This window comes from Pelodiscus sinensis, chromosome 3 (genome assembly GCF_049634645.1).
Source record: "Pelodiscus sinensis isolate JC-2024 chromosome 3, ASM4963464v1, whole genome shotgun sequence".
Lineage (NCBI taxonomy): Eukaryota > Metazoa > Chordata > Testudines > Trionychidae > Pelodiscus > Pelodiscus sinensis.
Genome location: NC_134713.1, coordinates 191,588,513 through 191,616,508, shown reverse-complemented (window position 1 = coordinate 191,616,508; position 27,996 = coordinate 191,588,513). Strand labels below are relative to the sequence as shown.

At 47.5% G+C, this 27,996-nt stretch overlaps 1 protein-coding gene across 8 annotated transcripts in view; it reads left to right on the top strand.

The window, feature by feature from the left end:
- Window positions 1-236: 236 nt before the first annotated feature.
- PLCB1 (phospholipase C beta 1) overlaps window positions 237-27,996 on the top strand; it is a 771,739-nt gene continuing 743,979 nt past the window's right edge. For 7 of the 8 annotated variants that reach the window (XM_075925687.1, XM_075925686.1, XM_075925689.1 and 4 more), the window contains exons 1-2: window positions 237-502; window positions 19,785-19,862. In XM_075925687.1, the coding sequence (XP_075781802.1) occupies window positions 404-502; window positions 19,785-19,862 (177 nt within the window). In that variant the 5' untranslated portion in view covers window positions 237-403. The remainder of the gene's footprint in view (window positions 503-19,784; window positions 19,863-27,996) is intronic. The other variant, XM_075925693.1, reaches the window with a different exon arrangement.

The following is a 27,996-nucleotide window of genomic DNA, read 5'->3' as shown; positions in this document are numbered from 1 at the left end:
CCCTCCCCCCCCCCCCTCCAGCTTCGTGATAGAGATGTAGCCGTGTTAGTCTGGGGTAGTTGAAGCAAAATGCAGGAGAATAGTGATAGAGATGTAGCCGTGTTAGTCTGGGGAACTTTGTCTCGCCTTGCAGAGCGAGGACTCCCCCCCGCCCCCCCGCGCTGCAGCGGCTTCGCGGGGCCGGTAGGGGCCGCTGCCGCCTCGCTGGCAGGCCGGTGACCTAGCGCGGAGGAAAGTTGGGGGCCGAGTCAGCTGGGGAGGAGGCGGAGGGCGGCAGCGCGAGCGCGGCGGGCGCGCGTGTATATAGGATGCGCCGCCGCCGCTGCATGGCTCGGAGCGCCCGCCGCTGAGTCCCGCCGCGCCCCGGCTGCAGCCCGCCCGGCGCTGCCTCCATGCGCTGCCCATGGCCGGGGCACAGCCAGGCGTCCACGCGCTGCAGCTCAAGCCCGTCTGCGTCTCCGACCTGCTCACCAAGGGCACCAAATTCGTCAAGTGGGACGATGTGAGTCCGGGCTCCCCCCTCCTCCTCGGGCACGGCAGCGCCCCCCTCTCCCACGCGTGTCACCCCCCCCTCCCCGGGCACGGCAGCGCCCCCCTCTCCCACGCGTGTCACCCCCCCTCCCCGGGCACGGCAGCGCCCCCTCTGCCACGCGTGTCACCCCCCTTCCCGGGCACGGCAGCGCCCCCCTCTGCCACGCGTGTCACCCCCCCTCCCCGGGCACGGCAGCGCCCCCCTCTCCCACGCGTGTCACCCCCCCTTCCCGGGCACGGCAGCGCCCCCTCTCCCACGCGTGTCCCCCCCTTCCCGGGCACGGCAGCGCCCCCTCTCCCACGCGTGTCACCCCCCCCCTCCCCGGGCACGGCAGCGCCCCCCTCTCCCACGCGTGTCCTCCCCTTCCCGGGCACGGCAGCGCCCCCTCTCCCACGCGTGTCACCCCCCCTTCCCGGGCACGGCAGCGCCCCCCTCTCCCACGCGTGTCACCCCCCCCTTCCCGGGCACGGCAGCGCCCCCCTCTCCCACGCGTGTCACCCCCCCCTTCCCGGGCACGGCAGCGCCCCCTCTCCCACGCGTGTCACCCCCCCTTCCCGGGCACGGCAGCGCCCCCTCTCCCACGCGTGTCACCCCCCCTTCCCGGGCACGGCAGCGCCCCCCTCTCCCACGCGTGTCACCCCCCTTCCCGGGCACGGCAGCGCCCCCCTCTCCCACGCGTGTCACCCCCCCTTCCCGGGCACGGCAGCGCCCCCTCTGCCACGCGTGTCACCCCCCCCTCCCCGGGCACGGCAGCGCCCCCTCTCCCACGCGTGTCCCCCCCTCCCCGGGCACGGCAGCGCCCCCCTCTCCCACGCGTGTCACCCCCCCCTCCCCGGGCACGGCAGCGCCCCCTCTGCCACGCGTGTCACCCCCCCTCCCCGGGCACGGCAGCGCCCCCTCTCCCACGCGTGTCCCCCCCTTCCCGGGCATGGCAGCGCCCCCTCTCCCACGCGTGTCACCCCCCTTCCCGGGCACGGCAGCGCCCCCCTCTGCCACGCGTGTCACCCCCCCTTCCCGGGCACGGCAGCGCCCCCCTCTGCCACGCGTGTCACCCCCCCTTCCCGGGCACGGCAGCGCCCCCCTCTGCCACGCGTGTCACCCCCCCTTCCCGGGCACGGCAGCGCCCCCCTCTCCCACGCGTGTCACCCCCCTTCCCGGGCACGGCAGCGCCCCCTCTGCCACGCGTGTCACCCCCCTTCCCGGGCACGGCAGCGCCCCCCTCTCCCACGCGTGTCACCCCCCTTCCCGGGCACGGCAGCGCCCCCCTCTCCCACGCGTGTCACCCCCCCTCCCCGGGCACGGCAGCGCCCCCCTCTCCCACGCGTGTCACCCCCCCCTCCCCGGGCACGGCAGCGCCCCCTCTCCCACGCGTGTCACCCCCCCTCCCCGGGCACGGCAGCGCCCCCCTCTGCCACGCGTGTCCCCCCCTCCCCGGGCACGGCAGCGCCCCCTCTGCCACGCGTGTCACCCCCCCTCCCCGGGCACGGCAGCGCCCCCCTCTCCCACGCGTGTCACCCCCCCTCCCCGGGCACGGCAGCGCCCCCTCTGCCACGCGTGTCCCCCCCTTCCCGGGCACGGCAGCGCCCCCTCTGCCACGCGTGTCACTCCCCCCTTCCCGGGCAGGGCAGCGCCCCCTCTCCCACGCGTGTCACCCCCCCCCCCCGGGCACGGCAGCGCCCCCTCTCCCACGCGTGTCACCCCCCCTCCCGGGCACGGCAGCGCTCCCCTCTGCCACGCGTGTCAGCCCCCCCTCCCCGGGCACGGCAGCGCTCCCCTCTCCCACGCGTGTCACCCCCCCTCCCCGGGCACGGCAGCGCTCCCCTCTCCCACGCGTGTCACCCCCCCCTCCCCGGGCACGGCAGCGCTCCCCTCTCCCACGCGTGTCACCCCCCCCTCCCCGGGCACGGCAGCGCCCCCCTCTCCCACGCGTGTCACCCCCCCCCTCCCCGGGCACGGCAGCGCCCCCCTCTCCCACGCGTGTCACCCCCCCCTCCCCGGGCACGGCAGCGCCCCCCTCTCCCACGCGTGTCACCCCCCCTCCCCGGGCACGGCAGCGCCCCCCTCTCCCACGCGTGTCACCCCCCCCTCCCCGGGCACGGCAGCGCCCCCCTCTCCCACGCGTGTCACCCCCCCCTCCCCGGGCACGGCAGCGCTCCCCTCTCCCACGCGTGTCACCCCCCCCTTCCCGGGCACGGCAGCGCCCCCTCTCCCACGCGTGTCACCCCCCCTCCCCGGGCACGGCAGCGCCCCCCTCTGCCACGCGTGTCACCCCCCCTCCCCGGGCACGGCAGCGCCCCCTCTCCCACGCGTGTCACCCCCCCCTCCCCGGGCACGGCAGCGCCCCCCTCTCCCACGCGTGTCACCCTCCCCCCCGGGCACGGCAGCGCCCCCCTCTGCCACGCGTGTCACCCCCCCTTCCCGGGCACGGCAGCGCCCCCCTCTCCCACGCGTGTCACCCCCCCCCTTCCCGGGCACGGCAGCGTCCCCCTCTCCCATGCGTGTCCCTCTCTCCCACGCGTGTCTCCCCCCCTTCCCAGGCACGGCAGCGCCCCCCTCTCCCACGCGTGTCGTCCCCTCCTTCCCCGGGCACAGCAGCGCCCCCCTCTCCCACGCGTGTCACCCCCCCTTCCCGGGCACGGCAGCGCCCCCTCTCCCACGCGTGTCACCCCCCCTTCCCGGGCACGGCAGCGCCCCCTCTCCCACGCGTGTCACCCCCCCCTTCCCGGGCACGGCAGCGTCCCCCTCTCCCATGCGTGTCCCTCTCTCCCACGCGTGTCTCCCCCCCTTCCCAGGCACGGCAGCGCCCCCTCTCCCACGCGTGTCGTCCCCTCCTTCCCCGGGCACAGCAGCGCCCCCCTCTCCCACGCGTGTCACCCCCCCTTCCCGGGCACGGCAGCGCCCCTTCTCCCACGCGTGTCACCCCCCCCCTTCCCGGACACGGCAGCGCCCCCTCTCCCACGAGTGTCACCCCCCCCTTCCCAGGCACGGCAGCGCCCCCTCTCCCACGCGTGTCACCCCCCTTCCCGGGCACGGCAGCGTCCCCCTCTCCCATGCGTGTCCCTCTCTCCCACGCGTGTCTCCCCTTCCCGGGCACGGCAGCTCCCCCCTCTCCCACGCGTGTCCCCCTCTCCCACGCGTGTCCCCCCCCCTTCCCAGGCATGGCAGCGCCCCCCTCTCCCACGCGTGTCGTCCCCTCCTTCCCCGGGCACGGCAGCGCCCCCTCTCCCACGCGTGTCACCCCCCTGCCCGGGCACTGCAGCGTCCCCCTCTCCCATGCATGTCCCTCTCTCCCACGAGTGTCCCCCCTTCCCGGGCTGGTGTGTGTGTTGCCTCCAAGTGAATGGCAGAGGGTGGAGGGAATATGTAGTCCAGGAATCCACCCAGGTGCAAACATGCAATCCACCCAGACATATGAAAAAGTTGGAGGAGTAATCTATTCCCTGGGAGGAAAAGAGACAGTTGAAAACTGAGGGGGAAACAGGGTGACAATAAGTATTTCCCTGCCAGCAGAGAATTATTGTCCCTATTCCTTTTAGGATACAGTATCCATTAGTGTGCGCCTCTTCGTATGTGTTATTTATTTATTGTAAGCCTTTGACGTCTGATTTTTCTCTTGTGTTCCAAAACTTTTCTGAACTTATTTGGTCTCCTTGGGTTGTGTTCCACTTCGCTTCATTTGCTGTTCTCTCTTTCACTTCCCACGTCTCTTGGTTCTGTCGTGTTCCATCTACTTCGCCTTGTGTTCCCGTGTTGTGATATATGGAGTGTCATTGCTCGGCTTCTGTCCTCTTCTTCCTTCTTTCCCTGTGTTCTCCGTCTTCATAATGACTTTCTCAGCCTCTCCCTGCTTTCTTCTGTCTTCTTCATTCCCACTCTTGTTAGGGACTCTTCATATTCCATTTTCTCTAGCCTGAAGGAGGTTGAAAGCTTCCAGACCCCTCGCCCTCAGCCTGCTCCTGTACCCTACCTCCTGGCCAAATGCCACGCTCCCACCTCTCCCTGCACCCATTTTGTCATCATAGCTGCTGGCTGGTGGTCCGTGGAAAGTTCTGCGTTGAACGGGGTGAGCTATGAAGCTAAAAAGTTTGAGAACTGCTGCCTAGAGACATGCACAATAAGGCTATGTCTACACTTGAGGCTTCTTGCGTGAGTAATATGCAAATGAGGCTGTGTGGCATATCGCTGAGCCTCATTTGCATACCTAATGAGCCACCTTTTTTTTTTTTTCAGAAGAGGCTCTTAGGCCAGAAGGAGCGTCTACATTGCCCCTTCTCGCGCAAGGAAAACCCTCTTGCGCAATGCCGTTCTTCCTGAAAAGTAATAGGTGTAACGGCATTGCGCAAGAGGGTTTTTCTTGCGCAAGAAGGGGCAGTGTAGATGCTCCTTCTGGTGCAAGAGCCTCTTCTGAAAAAAATGGTGGCTCATTAGGTATGCAAATGAGGCTCGGCGATATTCCACGCTTAGCCTCATTTGCATATTACTCACGCAAGAAGCCGCAAGTGTAGACATAGCCTTATTGTGCATGTCTCTAGGCAGCAGTTCTCAAACTTTTTAGCTTCATAGCTCACCCCGTTCAACGCAGAACTTTCCACGGACCACCAGCCAGCAGCTATGATGACAAAATGGGTGCAGGGAGAGGTGGGAGCATGTAGACCTAGCCTAAGAGTGGGGCAGCAGAGAGAGAGAGGGGACAGTTCACCGTTCCAGTTTTTCTGCATGGTATTGCGTTACTGTTGCTCTCAACCTATCAAGAGACCAAATGTGTGATCCTGACCTTCCTAAATGTGTGACAAATGCTTGCGGTGAGGGATGCCACAGCAAAAAAAAAAAAAAAAAAAAATATGGAGGGTAATCTTCAAGCAAGATAGGAGTTACTTATTAAGGGATTCCTGTAAGATGTGTTTCATGACGGTGCGTGTTAGTTACAGTTATAAACAGAGAGAAAACGCCACGGTCACACAGTGTCAGAGGTAGATTGGGATCTAAAACAAATGATTCATTCGCTATTCAGGTTGCGTTGACACTTCTGAATTCTCATTGATCAGACCGCATTGGAGGTCACAGCACAGTCTCCGCCTTAGTGCTGTGATTATTATGATTATTTTTGTAAGCAGTCTTGCCAGCAAATTCATAAGCCACATCTATGCTGAGGGCAAGTTAACAGCAATTTACACTCTACAGGTGAAGAATCCAAGGAGTTAGGAAAAAACACATAATCCGCGTTTAATGTTTGGATGTGAAAATGTGACGAGAACAGAATTCTTTGCAAGTGGCCGCTGATATTGTTACCTTGACACTTAGAGCTAAATTATCCATAGATAGATCAAGCTGATGGAGTTAAGTCTGAAGAGAACGTGGTCCTTTTTTAGTTGCGAAGGCTATTTCTGAAGCATTGTTCAGTAGTCAGAAATATTTATAGGTGAAGAGATTCTCTCTGCAAATGGAGAGTTCCGGTATAAATAACTTACTGGGTGTTGCTACTTACTTAATTATAACATTATGTAGTCTAAATGAAACCACCCACCATATTAAACATGAAGATTGTGAGCACAATCTGGGAAAGGTTGTAAACCCTAAATCAAGATTATTCATCCTCGATGCCTTATTATACCTGGGCCCTCCAGTCCTGCAACCCTGTGCAAGAATAGATCTCAATGCCCAATCCCATTTTTTATCAGTGGGGTTCTCTGAGTGAGTAGGGGTCTCTTGCGCAAATATGCATTTAGGGATGGTGCTGAGATTATCTGTCACTGAGACCTCTGCCATGGGAATAACACTGGGAAATACAGTTTTGAGCTTTCACTCTCTTGTGATTGACTTAATTGCAATTGACTTAGTGTGTATGTGTGAGAGGCTTTTTTTGTTTAATAATTTTTACCCCAGAATGCCTCGTTCCCGCATTGGACTCATCCCAGGAAAAAACCAGATAAGTGGATGTGAACTGACTTTGGCACGTTTAATGCAAATGGGAAATTTAATGCAAAGGCATGTTTAGTGACAACATAGAGTATATGCCACTGAGCAAATCAACAGCCACTTTGGAGTCTGTCATCCATCCTGTTTGCCTGTATTCAGGGAGTTTTAAGAATGAGCATCCTTGGCCAGAGCCTTTATGGTCTAATGTGAAAATATGTAGATAGGAGCTCCTCTGTGAAACAATAAGTCATGATAATGATATGTCATATGTTAAAAATCTTACCATGACAACTGCTTTGTCTAAACCTAGGGGATGTGCAGAGAAGTTAAGTTCGTTACTAAGGTTCCTTAGGAAATATTTGTTTCATGGGCGCATGGGGGAATACTTCCCATAATCCGCTTTTGTAGGATAAAATTTTCAAAGGTACTTAGGGGCTTTAGGAGCGCAAGCTCCTTTGACTAGCAATACATATGCTCCTAAATCCCTCTAGGTACTTTTGAAAATCTCTCTTACTAAACGAATAATTAGTTATGCCTCTCTCTTACCCCCTTCCTCCTCCCATACATGAATACTGGTCTCTGTCTGTAAGCCAAGCCAGATTCACAGCTCCCATTGAAGTCACAAATTGACAGAACTTGGTCCAGGAATTTCAACTGGTGTTATTTTGACCTCCCCAAGCACCTGAAAGCAACTTTTTTCATGTTTGATACAACTTTAGAAATCCGATCGAGGGGGAAAATGTGATCCACTCCTCTGTCAAGACAGCATTATCCTCTACCTGTGCTTTTCCATACAGTGCATTTCCCTTTTGTTTTATTTCTCTAATAGAAAAAAATGGCCATATTGACGTCTTTTCACATCTCATAAAACAAAGACTCTTCCTCAGTGAAACCTTGTGACTTTTTCCAAGTTTCAGCCCCGAGCTAAATTTTCCACATGAGTTATAAGCCACTGACAATAGCTTTCTGCAAATGGGAGTGCTGAAAGCAGTTCATCCACAGTAGCACAGTCATACAATATGTTTGATAAAGAGTAAAGCAATAGCTCTTAAAGAATGAATTTAGTACTTCTTTGAGTGATGCTGGATTGAGATTGAGTGGGTCTGATTGCTGCTAGAAGCAGTAGTCATGCAGGCTTTCGAAGCGTACATATGCACAGCAGTGTTATTTCGGAATAAACTAACGTTATTCCGAAATAACATAGTCTGTGTCTACAAGCAGTTATTTCGACATAATGTCAAAATAATGGCAAGCTGGAAGACTTCTTACTCTGACTCCTGTAACCCTCATTGTATGAGGAGTAAGGGGAGTCGGAGGAAGAGTGCTTTACCTTAGACTTCCCGCTGTGTAGACCGCTCCAAAAGCCCAGTTAAGCTATTTCAACTTCGGCTGTGCAATTGTTGGAGCTCAAATTGCATAGCTCATTTTGGCTTTAACCCTGCTTTGTAGATGGGCCCAAACTGACCTTACCTGTGTGCTTGAAATTTGGCCTGGAGCAGCTGTTCTGAAGCCTTGGCTTTCTATGTCCATCTAGGAACCTTGTTGAAGCCACTAAGAAGCATAGTGCATGTATTGGTAAATGTGTGATGTGGGCCCTCGTCTGTGCATAAATACTAATAGGCCACCAACACATCTCATCTCGAGCCTGTGTGAAGGGTGTAGGTGCTCTCAATTGAAACACTCTCTTGTTGATGTCATTGAACTGCGCGAAGCAGTAATAATCTTCTGTCCATTCAGGCTAAGTTTAAATCCACACCCTCTACATGATCATAAAGTCTGGAAATTCCATGTGTTCTGCAGGGGATTTTCTGTCTTGTGTGTTGAAATTCCACGAGGAGTAACGGTAGTTCGAACTAGGAAGCCTAGTCCGAACTACCTAGTTCGTGCCGCGTGTAGCCGCGCGGCACGGGGTTCGAACCAGCCGGGATTTAAAAATGGCGGTGCCTGTCTTATGCAAATGAAGCCCGGGAAATTCAAATCCCGGGCTTCATTTGCAAGTGCGGTATGCCTACATTACCCTCCTAGTTCGATTAGGAGGGTAGTGTAGACATACCCTTAGAGTTTTGTTTCTTCTCCTGTGATAATATGCACTTTACCTAAAGGCTTTGATGGGTCTTTTCCGCTTATGCTGTTTGCTTTTGCTTTCAGGTGTAGTCTATCAATAAGTAAAGGCTAGGTTATATTTACTGGGAATGCTGCCTCCATTGGTCAACTTCTTGGCTATACAACTGGAGCCTAGTTTGAAGTAAAAATATAGTTTAATCCAAATTGAACTGTTACAAGCACAGCATCATCCAGTGGTGAGGGCACCACACAGGAAGCCTGGAAAGCAGAGGCAAGGTGGTCCAGGGTGACTAAGCCATTTCAGTTTAGGCACTCAAAAATTCACTAAAGGGGCCTTACCTTCAGGATGGGCAAGTACTCCCTTTTGAAGATGAGGTTCTTCCGTTTGTCTCAGGTTGACTCGCTGCTCATGCTTAAAAATCTTGGCCGTTTCCTTCTTTTATGACAATGGGCAAGTCACTTAGCCCTCTCTGCCTCCACATACCCATCTGTAAAAGGGGTAATCATCCTACCTACTCATCACAGTATGACTTGAGCCCTCCAAATCACAGATGGCTTTTATCCTCACTATACGCCCGGGAGGCACGGAAATATTACTCCCATTTTACAGGGGTAACAAAGGTGCAGACAAACTACGTGACATTCCCACACTCTCTCAGGAAGTTCATAGCGAAGTCAGAAATTGAATCCAGAGTACTGCAGTGGAACTCAGAAGGTCCATCTGCTAGACCAGTGATTCTCAGACGGGTCACATACCCTACAGGTACGCAGAGGTCTTCCACGTGGTGCATCAACTCATCTAGGTATTTGCCTAGCTTTACAACAGACTAATAAAAAGCATTAGCAAAGTCAGTATAAAGTAAAATTTCATATAGATAATGACTTGTTTATACTGCACTGAAATGTAAGTAAAATATTTATATTTCACGTGCTTCATTTTATAACAATATGGTAAAATGTGAACATAAGCATTTTCAATAGTAATGTGATGTGACACTTTTTTTTGGATTTTATGTTTGATTTTTTTGTAAGCAAGTAGTTTTTAAGTGAGGTGAAACTTGGGATGTGGAAGACAAATCCGATTCCTACAAGGGATACAGTAATCTGAAGTTTGAGAGCCACTGTGCTAGACTACCCTTGGCCACTTTTATAATATGGTTTTGAACTTCATGGGTGACTAGTGCTGTGTGATTTGATCTGGAAGAATTCATGGGCCAGCTTGTTTGTTTAGGGTTTTTTAGATTATCAAGAGCATTAGATATCTTTGTTATACTTTATAAACATCCAAATCAATATGTATATGTATCCAATCAATCAATCAATCAAACTAGCCAGGAATACTTGCCTGAGAATGTCTCTCTGCTGTAGAAGCTTTCTGATGTGGTTTAAATTGTTGGCTCCCATATATCTTATTTTATTTCATCCTTTTTTTTTCTATCCAAATCTGTCACGACTGTATATTTCTGAGACCATCAGAAATGAACCAGCATCGGCCTTAGATATATTCAGAGATTAGAGTCTTCCTTTTTTAAAACAATTCTTTGTTTTTCCAGCCACCCTGGATTTGAAGCTTTTTTTGAGTACATGTTCAGTTTGTGTTTTTCTTTCACTACGTTTAATCTGCAGTGATTGGACCAAATATAACAAATAAAAATCAACTAGGGAAGGTTACACTGTTATCTAAACTAGTGGAAAATGTGGTATAACTGTTATCTTGCGATGCAAAAAGATAATTGGGCACTGGATTAAAAAACATATTTCAAATGTCCAATCAGCTAATATATCATCACAGGATAAAGTCTGATCTTTTTGAATTCCACTGGAAATATTTCTTTGACTTCTGTGGGACAGAGATTTGTGCTCCAAGGTCACTTTGTAAAATGAGCAGCCTCTTACCCCCAAAAGATATAGGTACTTTTAAATTTATTTTCATATAGCATCTGCTATCTTAGTATATCAGTGGTTCTCAAACTTTTTGGCCCGTGGCCAACCTGGCTCAATGCAAACCTTTCTGTGGACCACCAACTGCTAATGGAAACTCACCATTAATTATATAACTACACCTGAGCCATTTTGCTAGTGCTTCAGCTAGAGAGAATGGTTTGATTTTAATAAGTAAGAAAGGAAATATTGATTCAAATTATTAAACAGATTAGGCTCTTTAACTTTCTTATGTTAGTTTACCAAACTTCATTTTAAATCAAGTAAAATACTAATTTATGTCCAACACAAAAGGTTTCAAAATGGTCTTTATTTATGGCAGGAACCTTTTTTGGGTTAGAGGCCACTGACCCACAGAAAAATCAGTTGGGGACCACATAAATGAGAAGCAAAAAACCCCCCAAAACAATCCCCTCACTTCCCCCCTCCAACCCTCAGTGTTGTGGCCCGCAACTGAGACACCTGTCTCTCCTGGTGCTCCACCCAAGGGAGTAGGGATAGGGAGGACTGAAGTTGAGGGATTCCCATATGCCAGATTAATTTCCAGGTTTAATGGATTTTGAGGACCCCCCCTGAGCTCTGGAGTAGGGCCAAAACAAGGGGTTCAGTCTGCAGGACAGGGCTGCAAGTGAGGGGAATGATGAGGGTGCAGGATCTGGGCAAGAGGTGGAGCATGGGAGGGGTGAGGGTGTAAGGTCTGTGTGGGAGGGTGCAGGAACAGGGTGAGGATAGGGTGTCTGGCCAGGGATGAGGGGCCAGGAGTGGGCTGGGGGCAAGGTCTCTGGCTGGGGGGGGGGGAGAGGGGAGGATTGGAGAGTGCAGGAGCAGGCTGGAGGTAGGCTGGCTGGCTGGCTGGGGAGACAGGTGCAGGAACAGGCTGGGGGTGTGGGTCTTGGTGCGTGTGTGAAGGGGATGAGGTTCAGGGTCTGGGCATGAGGAGAAGGGGGGCACTTACCTGCCTTTGCACCCCCCAAATACTGTGCAACTTCCATTGGGCTGGATTCTGCTTCCACTGCTGCTTCCATTGGCTGGATTCCAGCCAATGAGAGCAGCGGGGAAAGCCTCCAAGTAGCACGTCCGTCCGTGTGCTGCTGTTCCCCCAGCCGGGGGAAGGGGATTGGCTTCTTCCCCACCAGCTGCACTGTGCAGTGAGGCTCGGAGCTTTCTCCTCTCCCTCCCCTGCCCTAGCAGAATGCCAGTGCTGGCGCTCCAACCTTGAGGTGGGGGCACGGCGGGGCGTGAGGCTAGAGCACCAGCACAGGTTCCCCACTGCAGGGGGAAGAAGGGACTGAGCTCAAGGTGCAGACCAACTGCAAGGCGTTTATGGATCACTAGTAGTCCCCAGACCCCACTTTGAGAACCACTGCCTTACATGTATCCTTACACTTGTGTGAGATACGGGAGTAATATTTTATCCTCTTTACAGATGGGAAACTGGGACCTGCACATGCTAAGTGAATTGCCTAAGGTTGTGCAGGAAGTCTGTGGCGGAGAAAGAACTTGAAGTTAGGTTTCTGATGTCACAACCTAGTGCCCTAAGCACTCTACTATCCGTCTAATAGCTCTGCCAAGTAAAGATGAAAGGACTGAAATCCTTACCCCGTTTAAATCTGATAAATAAAAATATTATGTCAGTGTGATGAGAGGTATCATTATGTACGTTGTGTAAAAACAATTACTTTGAGAGATTAGGGAGAAAATGGAGTAAAACTGTGGCTCTCAGGAAAAAAACCCTCTGGCTTTTTGTTAGATAAAACGTTGCAATATAGGCACTGACATTTTTTAGTTATTGAAACAAGGTGATTTTCTTTAAATGAAACACTTTGACAAAAACTATCATTGAAGTTTTTATGCAATAGATTGCAATTGACAGAAAAAGGTTCTTATTTGATTGAAAAAAGGTTTAGTTAAAGAAGTTTAATATAAAAAGCAAAGTTTAGTGCAGAAAATCTAAACATTTTTTTGTTACTACAGTCAAATAATGTTAAAAAAGGCTATTTATTAAGGTTGCAAAATCATGCACTCAAAATCTAGGAGAAGCCGGAATGAAGATTGCCCGTGCAACCTTAATTTTGGTCTCTTGGTTGTATGGGTTATGATACAGTCTTTAATTACATAATCACATACTATTTTTCCATAGGATTCCTGGCTCATTCATTGCAGAGGCTGGCAGATGCTGACTTATTAAATCTTATTAACAGACCTCATTGTGCAGTGGAGAGCTCCATGGCTTATTTACTGCATACTATTCAAACCCTGTACTGAAGACACAATTATTCATTTCATCTTTGGCTTTTCTGCAGCACTTCTCACTGTGGGAACGGAGTGCTTCACAAATGTTTATGAATTCATGTTCATAGTGCTCCTGTGTGGCAGGGGTGTGGTGGTGTTCCCCTTGTAATCCGCATCCCTAACACTCTCTTTGTTAAAAAAACAACAAATGGTTTGTAGCACTTTATAGACCAGGGGTCTCCAAACTTTTCAGCCCGAGGGCCGCATTAACTATCAAACAGCAGTTCGGGGGCCGACTACACACTTGAGGTCCAAATAAAAAACAATCAAAACATGGATGTTGTTTTTAATTATTTATTTAATATTATTTTATTCAGTTATTATTTAATAACACATTGATACACTACACATGAACACCTGTATTAGTGTGAATGGTGAAATTGTTTCCTGGATGCCAAAATAGAGCCCAGCCCACTAGTGACCTCATGAGAGAGCTAGCCAATAGGATAAGAACGCACTGGCCAATAGGGAGCAATTGTCCACGCCAAGTCCCAACCCCTCTTGCTGTGAGGGACGCGCAGAGCCCGGGCTCGGCCGTCGGTCCGCAGGGCGTGTGGCCGTCTGTTGGCGGCTCCGATCCCCTGCACCCCCGGCCGGGGAGTCTCGCTGCCCAGGGCAAGGGCTGCGCGGGTCCAGAGTCCCTCCTCCGTCCCGCTGGCTCCTCCGGCTTCCCTCTCCTGGCTGCCTGCCCAAAAGAAAGTGAGTGCCGGCCGCCCCTGTCCTTCCGGCCCCTCCCCCTTTTGAGCCGGCACGCACGGGGCGTGCCGCTCACCCTGGCGTCCCTGCCCCTTCTCCTCCTGGGTCCTGCCGCCTTCCTCGCCTGCCGCGCCTGCGGCTGTGCGCCCTCGCTCCCCTCCTCGTGGGCTTTCCCCTGGGCTCCGCTGCGCTGCGCCGCTCGGCGCTTCTCCGGGGGAGGGGCTGTCAGTGTGGGGAGTTTCTTCCCCGCCCCAGCTCCGCGGCGCTGCGCCACTCGGCGCTTCTCCAGGGGAGGGGCTGTTAGTGCGGGGAGTTTCTTCCCCGTCACAGTCTCCACGGGCCGGATGAGAGGGCCTCGCGGGCCGCATCCGGCCCGCGGGCCGTAGTTTGGAGACCCCTGTTATAGACTAACAAAACATGTAGATGGTATCATGAGCTTTCATGCGCACAGCCCACTTCTTCAGATGACCGGAGTTTTGAGTTTAGGATGTGCATATCCAAAATAAATAGGAGAGAAGGAGGGGGGATGAGAGACAGGGAACAGAGGGTATGGGAAAATCAAAGGGAAAACCAGGAAGACAGAGCTGGAAATCAGTAAGCACCGGAAGATTGGGTAGTTAAAAACAAAGCAGATAAGAATCAAAGTCAATAGATAGTATCCTTCCTAACACAGGAATCTACACAAAGAGCTGTTTGCACCTTCATTGAATGTTAGGTTGATAGTGTCCCAACCATCCCTCATCATTAGCATGAGAATTGAATTTGCGGATGAATTTTAATTCCAACGCCTCTCTAGTAGAATTGGTTTGCGACAAGACAGCCACTTGAAGATCTTTTAAACAGTGATTAGGAAGATTAAAGTGTTCCCCCAACAGGTTACTCTATGGTCCCTTTACGTATATCTGATTTGTGTCCATTGATTCTTTCTCTCAGAGACTGGCTTTCGTTGTTGTTTAATAACATGACATGAGGGGTAGACCTACCCTTTGAGCTTACTGGGTGAGACTTGTGCTAGTGCTTAGATGCTAGGGCACTAAAAAAAGGGGTGTAGCTGCGGCAGTAAAAGCGGTAGAGGGGCAAGCTTCCCTGAATATACACCCACTGGAGTGTGGCATGTATTCGGGTGGTGAAAGATTAAGGATCCGACTTTACATTTCCTTTAGTAGGTGTGTAATTTTATTCATGCTCTCCAGTCTGCTGCTCTTGTGCTCAAAAATGGAGGGACTGTTTTGTAGCATTTCTCACGGTATGCGTGTCAACACTGAAGTTGCACCAGTAAAAGTTGTGGCCGAATGCATTCACGTTGGGCCATTCGTGCCATTTGTTGTGTCCATGGCATTGAGGCAGACGTGGCAAAAGTGTGGCACAGTGCAGATAGGCGTCCTGCTGTCTTTGTGCCTCAGTGGCATAAAATCTCTTGACAAGAATGAAAAGTCACTTAAACTAAGTTTCTTTTTTTTTTTTCCAAAAGAGGATATGCAAATTCTCATCTTCCAATCTCACTTTCAAAAGAGGATCATTCAAAAGTGAAAGTAGTCTGAACAAGTTTTTTCCAGGGGGGAGGGGTAACTCCTTCTTCGAAAAAGCCACGTAAACCTCATTTTTAAGGAAGAGCACTTTTTTTGAGAGGGTTTTTTTTTCTTCAAAAAAAAAAAAAAAAGCGTCCAGACTACTTTTAACTTTCGAAAATCTTCCTTCGAAAGTGAGATTGGAAGAAGATATGCAAATTCCCTGGGAATTTGCATATCTTCTTCCAATCTCACTTTCGAAGGAAGATTTTCCTGGGAATTTGCATATCCTCTTTCAAAAAACCCCCGTACTGTAGACATTAGATGGAGGTGTGTAACCTAGTGGATGCATTTCAGCTTTCTTGACTTGTGTAAATTCACCGTGTGCTTTCAGTGTGAAACTTCTTTGTGAACATTATCTCTGTGCAAAATATGGAATTTATGCTAACAGTTAGGAAACTACTTAAAGAAAATCGTCCAAAATGTCTGTTTAAGCAATTCAAGGCTATACAATTAGATGAGTAAAGAACTAGTGATGTGTAAGTAAAAAGATCTGTTTTAAATTTTAAAAAATTAACTTTTATTTTAAACATCTCTCTTAGTATTCTAAGAATGGGATCTGTCAGATTGAGTCTGCTTCACTTTTGAACTTTTTATTGCAGGAATTTGCAGAGGAACTCCATAAATGAGACTTTTTGCTTGGCCATAATAGGCAGAGGATGATATTTGAAGCTGCTAGGAATATGTGATCATTTGTGGCACAAACTTGTTGACTAGACCTTGCAGATCTGCTATGCCTTTCTCTGCTTTTTTTGCTTATCCACCCTCATTGTCCATCTGTCTTCTCCATTCCGCATCTTCATTGTAGTCTCAAAACATCTCCATGAATGTTTCATCATGCCCCATATTGGTTGTTCTGTGAAGGAGATTTGTTGACAAAATGTTTAAAAAGCCAGATTTAATAAATAAAAGTTCTACAGGCAGGGACTATCTCTTGCTCCGTGTTAATATTATGGCTAGTGAAATTGGGCGCTAATTTTGGTTGGAACCTTTAGGTTCTGTTGTAATATACATACATGAAATATTTTGTCCTATCGGAGCAGTGCATTTAACAAGAAAAATGAGTAGGAATTATGACCTGTTGGTAACCAAGAAGAGAGAATGTTCTTGTGCCAATGGTTGCTTTTACATTTCCTGACTACAAAAAAAAAACAACAAAAAAAAACACCTCTTCAGATTTCGATTTGGCTTTATAATAACATTTCTGCTATTCTCAGAAGCTTTAATTAAAGAGACTTATGTAAAATTCATCATTATTCATAGCATGGCACAGATTCTGTTTTGTCATTTTGTGGGGATTGGAGGCAATTCTTTTTGTGGCATTATGGAGTCTGCTGAATAGATAGCTGGTTTCCCGTAGCCTGAGTCTTGAAAAATTGTACTTTGACAGCCGTATGCTAGCCGCACAGATGCATCCAAACAGCTTTTGGATTTAAGCAGTTGATTTGGAATGATTTAACTAGCAAAATGGATTAATCTTAGACATAATCTCTTTATGCCTATCTTTCCCAACACCTCCACCCCCTCCAAATGTCCTGTGTGCCTCATCCTTCAAAGAGGCAACTCAAGACTCTTTTCCTGTGCTGTCAGTTTATGTACAGACGGCATAAAAAGGGACTGGAGGTGGACTGAGGAAAGAGTTATGTGTTGTGGATCATTTCTTTTTTTAACAGCACAGATTTCAGAACGCTTCTGTAGTACTTTATGGTTACTGATATCCACTCAAGCCCTTCTTCATTAGATTTGTGTACTGTATTTATTTTGCTATCCTTTCGTTATTATTGTCCAGCTTTCTGTAGCTTCTTTCCTTCAGTGTTTCCCCTTGATCATATAGCTGTATTTTTTGTCCTATGTCATGCTTTGCTGAGTTGAACTGTAATACATGCAGGGCAATGTCCTAATCTTTCTGAGAGCTAGATTCTCAGACCTTTGCATGTAGTCTGAATTAATTTGTCATGTGCAGTAAGGTGCTACAGAACATGCGTGAAGGGATTCTAATCTCACTTTATGTAGTTTGTAAAGTTGACATAAAGTACTCCATACATAATCCTATCCCCAATCAGATAATGTCACATGCCAGTTTTGTTAGGTAATCCTCATTAAGGGCTTGATTCTGCACTCCATGAGCATCTACAAGAAACATAGATTTTGGTCCTATTAAGTATATATTCTTATGCCGGGATGAAAACTTGTTTAAAGTGACACTGTTCACACCTCTCTGAATCTTTCCCTCCCCTATTAATGACAGGTAAGGTTAAGATAACCGAATGAGTTTCAAGAAAATATATTTTTTTTAGTTTTTGTTTGTGCGTTTGCCAAGCAGTTTCATGATTTCCCTTTTAAAGGAAATACAATTTACCTATTTGGATGCATCTTTCACACAGCAGTCGGGATTGATTGATTGATTGATTAAAAAAATTGTAAAACTATACTAAAACTAGGAAGGGAATTTAGGGCACATGGCTCACCATTATTTTGATGGCTGTAAATGGGTTGACAATAGCTGAACAATAGACTTACTGTCACTTTTGCTTCTTGTACCAATGATTGTTCTTTCACTAGTTTGTGTTCCCCTGTTGCTTCCTGTTATGTTCAGATTCTAAATTCTTTGGGATGGACACGCTCTCTTTATTATGTGTGTGTGTGTGTGTGTGCTGCCAAATGCAGTGGAGGCTCCAGTCCCTACACCAGGGCTACTCCAACATGCAGCCTGCAGGCCATATGCAGCCCGCGGCCTGTGGTGCGGTTTGGGTTTATGCAGGGCTCAACACGCGGCCGTCGGGTGGAAGCCAAAACAAAAAAGTATTCAATGATCTTCTGTTAAGATGCGTTATAGTAGTTACATTCCTGGACTGTCATTGTTCACTAAAAGTGCTCTCATGTGGGTGGAAATTGGGTAACTATTGCATTTTATTAATATCAGCAGAACTGACTTAAATGGGGCCTGCGTGTTGTGTAGTCTTGCCTCGATCTTTGTATTCATGCCTGTCAATGTGAAAAGCTATTGGCATATGTTTTGCATATATATTTGCATGTATATGCAACCACTCTTAAGTTGCGGCACTCGGCATGTGCTGTGAGTATCATTGTGTCCCCGGGTGCTTCCAGAGTTGAGTAGCCCTGCCCTACGTGGTGCTTCTAGGCACCACTGCAGTATAAATGATTGATAAACTATAGCGCTTGAAACTACTCAATTCACTTTTTTTTTTATTAAAGCTGACTAGGCTTCAAGTAGATGGTGTCACTTTTTTTAATTAATTCAGGCAGCCTGCTTTGTTTCCATTGTGTATGGGACATTCAGTTCGGTATGCTGCTCTTGATCCATTCACACAAGAAGTGGAAGAAATTGGCTGTCAGTCAGCAAGCCATGATGTATAAGGCTTATACTGCAGAGCCGGGCTGGGAGGTGGTAGCCGGGGGGAGTGGGCCAGCAGGACAGAAGAGTTTAACCTGTACTGGAACCGATACACTGATGCTTATCAGTTAACCAATTAAATTTTTACATCCCTAGTGTCAAGGGAGATAAGGTGACATGGCCGCTACAAGCCTGACTGAGGTCTACTCTGACTCCCTTGACCAGTTTGCCACTACTACCCTTCATGCTCTCATGTAAACACTGCAGGAGGTAGGCCATGTGTTTGCCAGGTCTTCCCACAGGCTACAATCAGCTTGCCATCTGGCTCCCTTTCTGAGATGCATAGTGGGTAGGCCACTGGTTTTCTTCTCAAGAGCAATGGATTTTGGCATAATGTTGGACCATTTTCCTTAAGATAGTATTTGCTGCAGCAAATTTAATACCTTTCCAGTACAGACAGGATCCCTGGTGTTTAAAAGCTTTTAGTATCCATGCCCCAGTGGTCACGGCCCTTTCCGAGGAATTGGGGTATGGAGATTCCAGTCTCTCCTCTGCCACAGAATTTGTGTGACTTTGGGCAACTCTTTAACCTCTCTGTGCCTTGTTTTTCCATCTCTAAAATGGGAAGAATGCCACTGCCTTATGTTGTGGGGGTTTTGTGAGGATAAACACATTTTAAAGATTGTGAGGGGCTTGGATACTGCAGTGAAAGGGACCAGTATGAATATTTCAGACAAATATCCTGCTTTTGCATCTGTTTTTGGAATAAAAAGGTTGAGTACTATTGTATACTACAACTTACTTGATTAAATCGTGTTTTGGAAACCTTCAGCACATTTGATTTTAATTTGGCTCAATCAGAGCTGTATTTTTTGAAGGATATGTAGAATGTGGCCTTATTTATTGTTGCCTTGGAAATGGCTGAGCTTTAAAGCTTTACGTGAGCTGTAACAGTTTAGTCAAAATATACATCAGCTTTTTGGGATCATTTAAAATTTTAATATTTAAAAATTGTCTCACATATGGATTTTATAATTTAATTTGAATTGCTTCCAGAAAAAGAATGGTTATAAAAACAGCATGTCTGAATACTAGATAAAAATAGGAAGTATTTACATGGAAAAACAGAATTAACAAGATGCATACAGTCATTTAATATGTATAATTGAATATTATTGTGCAAATTCTTTCTCTAGCATATCTACTCAATGCAGAACATGAAATCTAAATTACTTAGAAATATACAACATAAAAATAGAGATTTGACACGTGGTCTTAAACTGTGTAAGTGACAGTCTATGGTTAGTATCTTCAGGGTGGTTTTTAGGACTGTTCTTTGTTAATGGCAAAGATAAGGTGAGCAGCATTGTAGCACATGCTTGCAAGTTTAATGTTCCTATTGTTTATCCTTTCTCTCTAGGATTCCACTGTTGTGACTCCAATTATTCTCAGAACAGATCCACATGGATTTTTCTTTTACTGGACAGATCAGAATAAGGTAAGAGAAGAAACGACTTCTTTGGTATTGATTTCAAGCTGACCAGCTGGTGCATGAAGGCTCTGGGCATGAAGCTTAGCACTCCAATTCTGTCATAGGGGATGGCCCAGGAGTACCCCATTTCAGAGTATGTGACCGGGGAGAAGAAGAATGACTGTCAATTCTGAGCTGCCTTCATGGTCCCTTGTGAATATTGGCAACTACTGGCATGATACGGAGATGTTCCAACTTACAGCTGGGGACCAATCTGGTGCGAGTTGTTGACTTCACCGAAGTCAATAGGATATTTTCCTTGGGGTTGGGTTGGTCCAGTGTTGAAGGAGTTTACGGTTATCTGTTTCAGTGGTTTTCAAACTTTTTTTTTCTCCTGACCCAGTTGAAGAAAATTGTTGATACCCAGGACCCAACATAATTTGACTAGCGTATTGCATCTGGAGTATTTCGTCCAGTTCTGGACCCCGCTTTCTCTCCCTCCTCCCCGCCCCACTACAGAAAGGATGTAGACTCATTGGAGAGGATCTGGCAGAGTGCAACCAAAATGATGAGGGGGCTGGAGCACATGATCTAAGAGGAGAGGCTGAGGGATTCGGGCTTATTTAGTCTACAGAAGAGAAGAGTGAGGGGGGATTTGCTAGCAGCCTTCAACTTCCTGAAGGGAGGTTCCAAAGAGGATGGAGAGAGGCTGTTCTCAGTAGTGATGGATGGCAGAACAATGGTCTCAAGTTACAATGGGGGAGGTCTAGGTTGGATATTAGGAAAAACTATTTCCCGAGGAGGGTGGGGAAGCAGTGGAATGGGTTTCCTGAGGAAGTGGTGGGATCTCCATCCCTAGAGGTTTGTAAGTCCTAGCTTGACAAAGCCCTGGCTGGGTTGATTTTAGTTGGGGTTGTTCCTGCTTTGGGCAGGAGGCTGAATTTGATGCCCTCCCAAAGTCTCTTGCAGCCCTAAGATTCTATGATAGAGTGTTGACTCTGGGGTGGGGCTGAAGATGGAGCTTTGGGCTGTAGGAAGGGGTTTTGGCTTTGGGGGTGTCAGGGCTGGAGCAGGAGGGGCTTACCTCGAGCAGCTCCTGGTCAGTAGTGCAGCGGTGGTGCTACGGCAGCTTCCTGCCTCTCCTGCCACCACAGACCATGCTGTGCCCCCAGAAGCAGCCAGCAGTAGGTTCTCAGCCAGTGGAAGTGCAGAGGTAGTGCTCGGGGTAGTGGCAGTGCACAGTGTGCCCTCTTTCCCCACATATCTAGGAACCGGGCCTGCTGCACGGTCTGCGGTGCCAGGACAGGCAGGTAGCGGCCTTAGCACCCCCACTGGTCACCTGATCCCCCTGTAGCAACAAGACCCATTGCCCGACATTCTACCACCCAGTACTGGGTCACCACTGGTCTATTTAACCCCCTTTTTACTTTGTGCTCCTCTGCCATGACTGAGAATGTGGGTCTGCCTAAGTTTTTACTGATCCTTGTTGGACACTCAGTCTCTTTTTAAAAATAAATTCCTGTACGCTTCTTGGGAAGACCTAGAGCCTGCTGTACTGCTCCGGTTTTACACCAGTGTCACTCCCCTGAAGTCCGTGCTAGCCTGTTAGCAAGAGACGGAATCAATGGCATCGTACCAGAGTGAAAGTGCAGCAGTGCAGTGGCGAATCAGGCCTTGGATCTCTTGTCCATGTGCTGTCACAGCAATGCAGTGTAAAAACACAGTCCAAGTGTTAAGGAAAAATTAGTTTTTTCTTGTCCCTGAAGATGGATTGTAGTACTTTATAATAAAGCACACTTGTCTCGTATCTCTTGCCTGTTACAACTGGAAATATCTGAATAATTTCATTGCTAGTGTACTGCAGATTGGAGAGTTTATTCCATTATTTAAGAAGTTTGGCATAATGACATTCCCCTCCGTGTCCTACTGTTGTCTGTAAAAACAATGTCTTAAAGCAATTCTGTAAAATGGCTATTTATAGAATTGTTGCCATATTTATGAAAAAAAAAAGTATTTGTAATGCCCAGAGCATTTTTGAAAAGGTTGGGTATTTGTACAAGAGACATAAGTGTCAGTTTGATTTTGAAACTGGGAAATCAAATATCTATAAAGGGCAACAAAAGAGATTTTGTCTGGTGAATAATTCATGACAACTAAGTAAGGCTTGTTTTTCAAACCTAACGGTCTCCTTATTTAAAATATGAATGTTAAGGGGACGAGCACTTTCTGCTTGGGCAGTGACTGCTTTGATTTATGTTTATTGTGACGTTATTGAAGTTTTTTAAAAGAATAAGGCTAAAAGAGAGAAATGTTTACATTGCTTCTCTTGATCGTCCTTTGGTGTTGTAAATGCAATAATCTGGTGCTGATAAGTGGGGATGTTTGCAGAAATAATGCCAAGCTTTGCATGCTCTTTGTGATTTTAGTTTTCCAAGTCACCTGCCTTTCTTATAGAATGGGCCTGTTATTTTCAGGACAGAGGAGGAGGAGAGCCCTGGCCAACCAGAATAACGGAGTGAACATTTATTGGTTTATTTCCTAAGGGATCTAATATTTTTTTGGTTGTTGGTCCCTGGTGGCCAAGCTATTTTGCACTTAAGTATCCAAAGTATGCATGCCCTTATGAATCACAGTATGAAAACTACTCTGCTGGGACCTGATCTTGTAGAGTCTTTCTTTTGGGCTTGCTCCTTGGCTGCAAGTCATGCCCAAATAGGGAAGGTAACTGATGTGTGATAGATCACATGGATGCATATACTGAACACACATTGCTTAAAGGACAATCTTAGCTTCTGCCCTTACAAAGGAGCCATTGGAAGCATGTGTGTTTAGTCTCAAAAACGGTGGTTCTAGGTTTGCCAGGTGGTACCTTTTAATCTTTTGAGCTAACCTGTTTTCTAAAATTTGGAAGGTGATTAGCCTTTTCTCGCCTTCTTCTTATTGCTTCCTGCTCTCTTGATTTACTATCTGATGACTATAGCACTGTGTAGTGGAGAGGGAAAAAAGTCTAGATGCATAGCTGCCAAAGGTTTACTTGAACCGTCCTTTGTGCTGTGCTTAATATGGCCATATTCATAACGCACATAAATCTGACAGCCCAAAATGCTCGTGAATGCGTATGTTGCTGTGGTCATTGGTGTATATACCCCCGGTGAAATTGTCGCCTTAGGGAAGTCATTGGGAATTGTACCGTTGGCATCAATATGATCAGGATTTCAACCTGGGTTATGATCGAACACCAGCTTCCAACTGCGAGTAGCAGAAAGTTACTCACTTTACACACTGTGTGTGTGCTGCATTTTGCTTTTTCATCACTCTTTTCCTTTGCAGCTTATTCTTGTGGGAGTAGCTCAGGTCATATCACCTTTTCTATACCAAACTCTCAAAGACAGTTTCGAAGTACTTGAGTAGAAGCACCCAACAGTAAGGAGAAAGGCAGTCTCCCATTGGAAGATTAAGTAAAATTGAAATTCTGGGTAAGTATTTGTCAAGATATTTCAATGTGAATCTTTACATTTTATTATTGGAAATCCAAAGAAGGAACAGAAACTTTGCTTACACACCTACAACCATTGAGAGACCTTCTAAGAGAAATTTTTCATAGCAGATGGTGGACCATCATTGGTTAATCTGCTGTCTTCAAGGAAAAGAAAGAGGTTTACTAGTTATAAGCTCAATAGCAATTTGGACTTCCCTAAAACCATTCTCTTCCTCTTGTGTACTGGAATAAGCAAACACATTTCTTGGTTTCATTCCAGGCAATTAATGCTAATTAAAACGTGTATGTGCAGCCTGCCTTACAGTTTGGCTAGGTTTGTCAAAACCTCTGTCTAAATCTAGAGAAACCTCTGTCTCACATCTCTTCACCGTTTAACCTTTTAAAAAAAACAAAGATTGTGTGTGTGTGTGTGTGTGTGTGTGTGTACACGCGCCCACCCATTAAAAGGTCGAAGGAAAGAGTAGATACAACAAAGGGAAAATTCTGTGCCCATGACCTCGGCGGCGTTTTCTTGGAGATATTGCACTGCTGGTGCAAATATAAATTTCATTTATGCCTGTGGCACTTCAATTTACTGTGGTATCTGAGGTATTTCCTGTTCTTTGTGTACAAGATAGAGCAAATATCTTCCTAAAATCAGATTCTGAGGTACAGATTGATTTTCATCTTTAATGGTGTTTGACTGATATCCTGTTTGTAAAGAGGCACAGAAAGTATTAAGGTAACAAGCTTTGCTAAGAATAGCAAAACCACAATCCAGTACTTTCTTGGCTGATTAATTAATACAGCATGGCTAGTTTTAGGGCAAGGGAAAGAAGAGACATCGTTGTAAAGGGAGATGAGAACAATGTATAAGATGGTGTTAACAGACGCTATATTTATTGCCTTGGAGCTTGAATGCACATACTCCAAGGGTGGTGTGAAGGTGAAAAAAACCCAACACTCTGTTAGTGTCATATCTTCCCTTCTTCCTGGCCAAACCAGAGTCTAGAGATGTCAACAGATATCCCCCTTCCTTCCTCAGAGCACTGGCACAAAACCAAGGTCTTCCGTAGCTGAGATCAGTAGAACCTTGTGTGGATACAAAATGTATATCTGCATCTATATCCGCTAAGAGTGTAAAATCCTGTTTAACTAGTTAACTGGTTAAACTTTATGTTGACGTCTGCAGATGTGGATACCTGCGGATATAAAGTGGATATCATATTTGCAGGGTTCTAGAACAAAATTTTGTATCTGCATCCATACCTGCAAAAATGAGCTGCAGATAGCCACATCTGCAGATGCCAATACACGCGGATATCTGCAAATTTGTAGGGCTCTAAAGTTCAAGCATCTCTGCATGGGGATTCAGTAATATTCCATCTGAAAACTATGCTTTAAAGTCTTAAGCCCTCGTGATGATGATATGTGTAAGATGCATGAGAGACTAGAGCAATGTTTCTCAAAGTGGAACGTGGGCTGCTCCATTTCCCGTGGCTCCCCTTGTCTGCAAACGGTGAACCGCAGCCTATAGGGGCTGCAAGGCTCCGTGGCTGCGGAGCTGGTAAGTAAACAAACTGGAGTGGCCCGGTAGCAGCTTTCTCAGAGTGGTTCCATGGACCACTTTGAGAAACACTGTACTAGACTGTTGTGGATAACTTGAGCCCCAATTTACAGCTCCAGAGGATTATTCTGTTAAGAACAACGGTGCAGAATAAGGCACATGGGGTATGTGTACACTGCATTCCTTTTTTGAGAGAGGAATACAGATGCAGCCGAGCGAAATTGCAAATGAAGTGCGAATTTGAATTTCCTGCACATCATGTGCATAATCATGTCTGGCCGCTATTTCAAAATACCCTATTTCGAGATGAAAAAATGGTGGGTAGACGTGGTTATTTCAAGAAAAAAACCCTTCTTTCGAAATAACCCTTAAACCTAATTTTATAAGGAGGAAGGGTTATTTCGAAAGAAGGGTTTTTTTTCTTGAAATAACCGCATCTACACACCCTATTTAGAGATAAAAATGGTATTTCGAAATAGCGGCCGGACACGATTATGCAAATGAAGCGTGGGAAATTCAAATTTGTGCTTCATTTGCAATTTCGCTCAGCAGCATTTGCATTCCTCTCTTGAAAGAGGAATGCAGTGTAGACATACCCATGGAGTACATCACTTGCCACATCAGTATGTCAAGTGAGGTACATTGTGGAGTCCCAGAAGCTTTTGAATTGGAAGAACCAAGGGATAGGTATAAAGTCAGGGCTGATGGATGGCCTTGGCCGTGGAGGAAAGGAAAGGGGAAGTAGCAGAGTGAGCTGGAAAGTGACACTAGCTCTTAGTTTCTTAGGGTATATCTACACTGCCACCCTAGTTCGAATGAGGGTAGCTAATGTAGGCATTTGAACTTGCAAATGAAGCCCGGGATTTAAATATCCCAGGCTTCATTTGCATGTTCCCGGGGGAGGGGGCATTTTTAAATGCCCATAGTTCGAACTACCTGCCCGTGGCTACACGAGGCACAGACTAGGTAGTTCAAATGAAAGCTCCTAATTCGAACTACCGTTAAACCTCCTTGCAGGAATTAGGTTAGGAGCTTTCATTCGAACTACCTAGTCTGTGTAGCCGCGGGCAGGTAGTTCGAACTACGGGCATTTAAAAATGGCGCCCACCCGGGAACATGCAAATGAAGCCCGGGATATTTAAATCCCACGTTTCATTTGCAAGTTCGAATGCCTACATTAACCACCCTAGTTCGGACTAGGGTGGCAGTGTAGACATACCCTTAGACTGTAAGCTTTCCAGGGCACAGACTTGTGCATGTGAAGTCCTGCCACAGTCTGGCCACGGTTGTCAAATGGATCCCTGGGTGCTATGCCAATAAAAATAACGTTAGATCAAAGTGAGTAATTGCAGTTACGCGCTGAACTCTTCTTGGAAGGTCGCTGATGGCAGATACTCATCCGGTTCAAGGTAAACCGGGTTTTTATGGGACCTCAGTCATGAATCTAGGCACTCGTGATGTGACTTGTCAGCTTGCGTGGACACCAACTGTACCCTGGGCCAGTATTCTTCACCGTTGTCCTGACTACTGAGATTCATAACTAATAAAATCAAATAGCCGATGAAAAATAAATGTCGGGATGCGAAGGGTTTTGTTGTAGTGGCAATACCTCGGCTCCAAGAATAGCTTTTGTGTGTAATGGAGAATAGAGCATAACTCAAGATATAGGTTACCAATCGATTTTAATCATAGTTCTTCATCAGTGGAATTCTGCTGCTTTGATGAAGAGTTTGAGGCTGGAGAAGCTGACCAAGTACTATTATAATATGGCTCTGCTCCCATTCCTGTACTAACCAGAGGCAGAAGCTAGCTTAAAAACAGAAGCTTCAGATCCCCTGAGATTTTTGGAGTCTGTGTTTGTCCACCCAGCATATGAGTTAAATGATTGTAGAGTTCTTCAAAAACCATGCTGTATAGGTGGCTGGCTACTTCCCCCACCCTCCCCGAAATAGCGTGACTGGGTGAAGAAAGCTGTCCTACACAAAAATGCATGTAATTTCTGACCATGGTCCTACAGACAAGCTTATCCGCATTTTGATCCTGCAACCAGATACAGAGAAGATGGGGATCCAGCCATTGCAGGACTGGGCCTTAATATAAACATTTTACAAAATAATATATAAATCTGTAAGATGTCTTTTATTTAATGGTCTTGTAATAATTGCTTAAGGTGCCAAAGTAGTCTTTGAGTTACAGCTGGGCTATCATTTGCAAACAGTCAGTCCTAACTTAATTGCATTTTAATTTGGATGGTGACTTTTTTTTTAAAGTTGCCTCAAGGATTTAAATGCATACGCAATTAGTGGGTGGGATTTTCATATATGCGTAAGTGACTCAGGAGCATGGGTCCCAAATATCTCCTTGAGTCATTTATCTGCTTCTGAAAAAGTACCACGTAATGTGTCGAAATGTCCTTAGGCAGCTCTGAAAAATTTGAGCCTTACTGTACAGAAATTGCACTTTTTTTCTGCCGTTCTGAAGGAGGCGTAAATTTCTGCTGGTAACAGAATGAGCCAACCTGCCCTTTTTTCGAGCTTTCGGGCCATGAAAATAGATATTGAGACTTTAGGAATCCTGGGGACCTATGAATATTAGTGCCTCTCAGTGCACAAATGAAGAGCAAGATTTTTGTCTTAATGTCACAGCTTTGCATTTGGGGGCAGGGCAGCTGTGCAGCACGGAAGTGTTGTACTTCATTGGCGGCTCTAAGAGGATCTGAGATGGATACAGCCAGAATTCTCTTCGGAATCTGGGGCAGTATATACTGAAATGGCCAAATGACCATGTTGTGAACACATTCGTTTCGCATTCGGCATTGGTGAACTCTATTGGGCAGTGTAGGAGAGGCCACGGCCCAGTTCTCTCCCTCCCCTTTTGGGAAGGGCAGACACCTTGGCTTCCCTAGTGTCAAACTATGGTTGTGTTCTCCTGCTGTGCTGAGGATGCCCCTTACCTAGAGGTATGTAGTAGAGGAGAAAAGTAAAATACTCCCCTCTGCTGTATAAAGTGTGCCCCTTGTCTAAATCTAGGACCATGTCAACACTACACAATTATATGGACCTAAGTTTCCTTGGCATACAGCTGTTATAGTTTATTAAATTACCTGGCTCCTTATG